The sequence below is a fragment of the Arachis duranensis genome, chromosome 1, assembly GCF_000817695.3.
Source record: "Arachis duranensis cultivar V14167 chromosome 1, aradu.V14167.gnm2.J7QH, whole genome shotgun sequence".
NCBI classification, from domain to species: domain Eukaryota; kingdom Viridiplantae; phylum Streptophyta; class Magnoliopsida; order Fabales; family Fabaceae; genus Arachis; species Arachis duranensis.
In genome coordinates this window covers 95,900,220-95,906,335 of record NC_029772.3, presented here as the reverse complement: position 1 = coordinate 95,906,335, position 6,116 = coordinate 95,900,220, and the positions used below count along the sequence as shown (strand labels likewise).

Here is a 6,116-nt window from a genome sequence, read left to right as displayed (position 1 = left end):
GTCGCCGGAGGCATTTTCTGGTCACATTAATGCTCCGATGGATATATGGACACTTAGATGCATAGAGATTGAAATGCTGATTAGATTGCTTGCATGGAGTGAGTTTTTTGTGTATTGAGGAGTATTTGAGGTTCTTCGTTGAGTATCTTGAACTATCACCAAAGAAGTCGAAAGGAATCAGTTTTTTCTATTATGATTTTCTAGAAAAGTGCTTTATGAAAGATCCTAGCAAGAGGTGGACTGCTGACATGTTTCTTGATTATCCTTTCCTTTATATCAGAATTTTTTCATCCATATTATTTTGCAACTTGGCTATGATTGTTTTTCTTAATTAAAAATATTATGACATTGTAAGATTAGATGGTTGATTTGTTTATTGTAGGATTAAAAAAGTTGTACAAAGTGTTGATGAATAATGAGTCTATTTCTTAATATTTATGGTTTAGAAGTTTGAAAAAACTATGTTAATAATAGTAATTTTGTTGCTATGTATGCTTTCAGTATATGATCAAATAAATAATTAATTGAAAACTAAAATACTTAAATAGGCTAACACAAATGATAGTTATTTAATTTGTTTAAAGATAATGGTCTAGGTTTGATCCTTAAGAACTAAATGTGAAACGACACCTGATTTTCATGCTTGAATAATTTGAATTATTCTATAAATAAGGTACTACTAGTAAAATATAATGGAGTAATGGACAGAATACATTAGTAAGTATCAACTTATTCTATCTCTGGTGCACATGTCATCCATATATTCTGTAACTTGGGGCCATATTTGGCAATGCCTATCCTATCCATAACAGCAATAATTGCACAACATCATTGTGATATGATTTTTGGCTTAAGCTACCCCAAGTCCGGACGTTATTATCCCTAAGTTATTATCTCTATGAATAATTAATGCATGACTGTATTTCCTCCAGCGTTTTTCCCTTGGTTTCTGGTACAAACTTTGCTACAAATACAATAGTTAAGAGGGAACATCCACCATACAAAAACAAAGTACCTGCCCAAAAGAAATGGCAATATATGTTACCATCTAGAGTTAGATGAACAAAATACAAATGCTAATTATTTCCTCCCTTCATGTTAAATTATCTGATACAAAGAGAAATCAATGAATTCGGACGCAATAATTTACACTTAGATACATTAATTCTTTAATCTATGTGTTGTATGATACTTGTTTTTTGTCAACTTATCTTTTGAGATCCTCACTTAATAATATATTTATATACAGACTTATGTATCTGTAGCCTATTTTTTTCTTTAAAATATAAATACATCAGTAATGTTACATGACAAGCAAATATTATTATTTTAGACTAATAATAATTTATATTTTATACCCATATTTATAAGGATTTGCACATATGAAACACATCATTTTTATTTGTATTTATCAGAATTTGCACACGAATCAATATAGTTTGAACCTACATTTCCAAGAATTTACACACATACCATTTGATGTTTATATTGGCCAATTACTAGTCAAAATTGCTAAAATCTGTTGCCCCAAGACTTTATTATTTAACATGCCATTTTATTCAAATAGACAATTATTTGAAACTAAGATTATGCTTACCAGGAGAACTCCAACTCATTAGGAAGTTGAAAGTATATGAAACTACCCAAGCTCCTAGCCAGTTAACCAAAACCACCAAGCTCCCAGCTGTTCCCTTCACATGTATGGGAAAGATCTGCAGTATGAAATATAGTATTAGTTAGAATCTTATATTTGCTGAACATGTTACATGAGTCAAGACCATTCAAGTTTATGTTGTGTCAAGTGAATGACACATACCTCAGACATTATCACCCAAGGAACTGGTCCCAATCCAATTGAAAACGCTGCTACATATATCTGTTAACAAGCAGAGGCAAAAGGATGGTGAGAATATGAGCTTAAAGAACAAGAATTCCATGGGAGAAGGGATCAATAGTTTAAAGAAGACGCACCATCACGCCGGCCACTGCTAACACCGGTACCCACTCGAGCAATAAGCTTTGATCCTGATTCATGAAGTCACAAGTCAGAGTTTCAGAACTAAATAAGATATACACTCCAAGAGATTTGGTGTGTTATATATATATATGAAATTTAAGACTTGCCTTGAGAAAGAAGGCAATTCCAGTGATGAAGCAGCCTAAAAATGTCCCAAATGCAGAAACCTACAAGTATATCAATTAGGCATCAAAATAAAAAATTCTGATTCTTCATTTTATGGAATGAAATGTATTGTTCAACATTTACCATTATCAGTGGTTTTCTTCCAGACTTATCCATTAAAATAGCTCCCAATACAGTAAATGGAACCTGCATACATGCATAGGCTATGGTACCAACTTTGCCAGCAGAAAGTCCTGGAAATAAAGTTATAGGAGATTAATTACACAGAAGATTATATTGGTTTTTCAAAATCAGCATGCATCCACTGCATATATTTACTTACCGGCTGCTACAAAAGTCTCAGCTGTGTAAAATCCAATACCATTAATTCCAACAGATTGTTGGCACACCATTAATCCCACCCCAATCTAAAGTCATCACAAACAGTTAGAAATCTTTGAGTAAATATACAAAAATTGGTATGTATGAACATTATGCCACTTACCACTACAGATCGCACGTGTTTGCTTTGGAACAAATCCAGAAGCTTGGTTTTAGGAAGGCTTTGGAGAGTTTCAATATAATCCTATAAGAAAAATGAGTTGAGAAAAGTGAGCTCAGATGATCAAGCATATCAACTTGATTAAGAAACATTTTAACCATGTTCAATAAGTTAATGATTGGAGCTAAGAAAGTACAAGAATTTCTTCAGCTTCTTGAGAAGTATCAACATTTTTTCCCCGAAGTCTCCTTAATGCTCCTTGAAATTCTTTTTCATGACCAACTTTCGCCTGAAAAAATATATATACTTTTTATTATTAATCTACAATTTTGCATCACTCTCTTTAAGATTGTACTAATGTATCTCAATGCTTACCAGCCATCTAGGGGACTCAGGGATAAACCACAAACCAATCAGCAAGCAAATGCATGGAACAAGTCCTTCAATTTTCAAACCAAACCCTTCAAGTTAGACCCTTTTTCTTCACAACAGTCCTTATGCAGAAAATTAAACTTTAAAGCTAATGGTATTAATTATGGTTTACCTGCTAGAGCTAGTTGTCTCCAAGTTATGACACTTCCTATTAAGAATGAGACTGAAGCTCCAATAACAATCATAAGCTGCAATACAATTGCAGTTAAGACCAAAATTCACTCCAATGGTGTGCTTCAACATTTTAATCAAACAAGTAATATGATCATTCTTAATGTTTTCCCACCTGATTTGTTGTTGCAAGTCCACCTCGAAGATTCTTTGGTGCTATTTCAGCTATATATATAGGAACCTGTTCCATTTTGTTAACATAAGATATAGCTTTCTATCAAAGCTTCTAATTAGGAAAAGAAAAATATTGATCAATATTATAATATACTATAGTTAATTACCACATATGAGATAACTCCAATTCCATATCCTGTGAAAAATCTTCCAAAGTCGAGTGAGTAAGGATCCTGAAGCAGACAAAATAACAAATTGAAGCTCATTTCAAATTTGATAACATTTTTGTTAGGAGATGAATTTACATATTGCATGAGATGCATACCTTTGAGAAGAAGAGGGCTAACCATCCTGTTATGCAAAATGCTGTTGACATTCTCATTGCCTGTTTCCCATGAGAACCAATGATTGTTTATCAAAATTTAAAGTCCCTTATAAACTGCATAAACTTATTTAGAATTTAGATTTCACATACCCCTTTCCGTCCAATGAAATCGGTAATCCGGCCACTTGTTACAGCCCCAAGCATTGCACCAATGGTTACTAAAGAACCAAACATGGAAAACTGCCATCCCCACGAAACAGAATTAGTTTTTCTAATATTTCAAAGTTCAAACAGCATCATATAAGTGTCAATGAAAGAAGAGAAGATTATAGTACCAACCTGAGCAAGGGATAGATTAAGATCTTCCCTGATAGCTGCTTGAGTAGGTGCTGTATATCCCACCTGCCAAAATAATCACTTAAACATAACAACACATGTTCCTGTTTTGTACATCCATCTATTAGTGTTATTTCTTAAATATATATATATTATGTATACTCACACAAGTTCCAAATGAAAAAGAACCACAGACAGCAACAAATGTGCTGAGCAGAACCATTCCAATGGATCCATGTTCCACCATTGTTGTATTAGATTCAATATCTTTGCAGGAAACATCCTTCTTCCCTTGCTCAATGAAGGGCTCTTGCAAATCCTGAAGCCCATTATTATTATTATTATTGTTGTTGTTGTTGTCATGTCCACTCTCCACATCACTGTGCTGCTCAATTGCCATTTTCTTCAAGTAGCAATATGGTTCAAACTTACAGAAGAAAATGGAATAACCACCCCAGTGATTGAGAGCAATGCAGTGATGCTAAGAGAGGACATGCAAGAAAAAAAGGGCATGTGTTGGATACTATATATAGTACTCTATGTACCAACGACATCATTGTCAATCACTACAAGATATTTAGTCTTTTTGTTTGATTCAAAGTTTTCTAACATGTGGAAGGAAGCTGTCATTGACGTGGTGATTCTTTTGAAAAATGTGTTAAAACAGAAGTATATGTTTACATAATGAAGAAAAAAATATCTCTATAAAAAAACTAATTTTTCCATTACCGCCTTATCTATTAGAGCAGAATGGTATTGACCTCTGAGCATAGATAGAGCAGCAAGTCATGTGAAGCTTGTGGTGAGTAGCATTATTGGTGTTGGTTTATTCATATGATCTTACGTGGTTCTTAGTAGGATGGATCGGCAACATTTGAATATGTTTGTTATAGGAGGGTGCAAGCTGTTGGATAAAGAGGTATGATTGTATATTTGTTTCCACGGTTTTGGCTCAATCATTGCCACAAGTCCATGCCAATACGCGCCATTGCGATTGATTTTATGAAAACAATAATATTCCTAATTAAACTAGATTCGGCATCTTCTTAAACAAATAGTAATTTATTAATTAAAAATTATTAAAAACAAGAGAGCAATATGAAAAATGTATTATTGAGTGAGTTTGTAAAGATACAATGTATATAGATGTTAGAAGAATTAAAGTAATAAAAGCACAAACTTCTATAATAAATATACAGATATACTATATAAATATAAGTGATACTAACTGATCCTAATTGATCCTAATTAATCCCAATTATACTCTAACATTCTCCTGCAAACTCAAGTGGAAGCTAAAGATATTATCTTGAGTTTGGATGATAGAATTTGAAAACGAGTAGGATGATGAGTATTCGTGAAAATATTTGCAGTCTGATCCAGAATTCCAACCGCTATGAGGCGAACAGCATCAATAAAGAAATGTTGATGAACAAAGTGACAATCAATCTCAATGTATTTGGTGCGTTTATGAAAAACATCATTATGAACAATCTGAATAGCACTGTGGTTGTCACAAAAAATATCAGTCGGAACGACTGAGAAGCACCCAAGTCTTCGAGAAGCCAACGAATCGAGACAACTTCAGCAGTGGTGTCAGCGAGAGCACGGTATTCAACTTTTGTGTTTGAACGAGCAGTGAACGTTTGCTTCTTGGCTCGCCAGGAAATGAGAGAGTCACCAAGAAACAAACAATAACCAGTAGTAGAATAACGATCAGTGGGATCACCAGCCCAATCAGCATCTGAGTACGCTTGAAGGGATAAAGATGAATGGGAAGAAAAATAAAGTCCATGAAACAAAGTGCCTTTGATGTAGCAAAGAATGCGAAGAATGACCGCATAATGAGTAGTACGAGGAGCCGACAACAACTAGCTAAGAACATGAACTGGATAGGCGATATCTGGGTGTGTGATAGTCAAGTAGACGAGACCTCCAACTAACTATCGATAAAGAGTAGGATTATCCAAAACAGTGTCATCCATAGGGGTAAATCGAACATTAGGCTCAAGGAGAGTAGACTCAGTGCGACTATCTGTAATCCCGGCGTGAGCAAGAAGATCCGAAGCATACTTAGCTTGAGAGAGATAGATATCGTCATCTGTGGATATGAC

General features: G+C 34.1%; 1 protein-coding gene across 1 annotated transcript; it reads right to left on the bottom strand.

The window, feature by feature from the left end:
• Window positions 1-565: 565 nt before the first annotated feature.
• Window positions 566-4,484, bottom strand: LOC107464689 (sugar transporter ERD6-like 16). The gene is made up of 17 exons (XM_016083645.3): window positions 4,169-4,484; window positions 4,006-4,068; window positions 3,817-3,906; window positions 3,667-3,726; window positions 3,509-3,574; window positions 3,343-3,408; window positions 3,169-3,244; window positions 3,000-3,064; window positions 2,821-2,913; window positions 2,628-2,708; window positions 2,466-2,550; window positions 2,267-2,376; window positions 2,125-2,184; window positions 1,972-2,025; window positions 1,817-1,876; window positions 1,598-1,712; window positions 566-1,015 (listed from the first exon to the last, which is right to left on the bottom strand). The coding sequence occupies exons 1-17, from the start codon at window positions 4,400-4,402 to the stop codon at window positions 897-899; spliced, it is 1,497 nt and encodes a 498-aa protein (XP_015939131.1). The 5' UTR covers window positions 4,403-4,484; the 3' UTR covers window positions 566-896.
• Window positions 4,485-6,116: the final 1,632 nt, after the last annotated feature.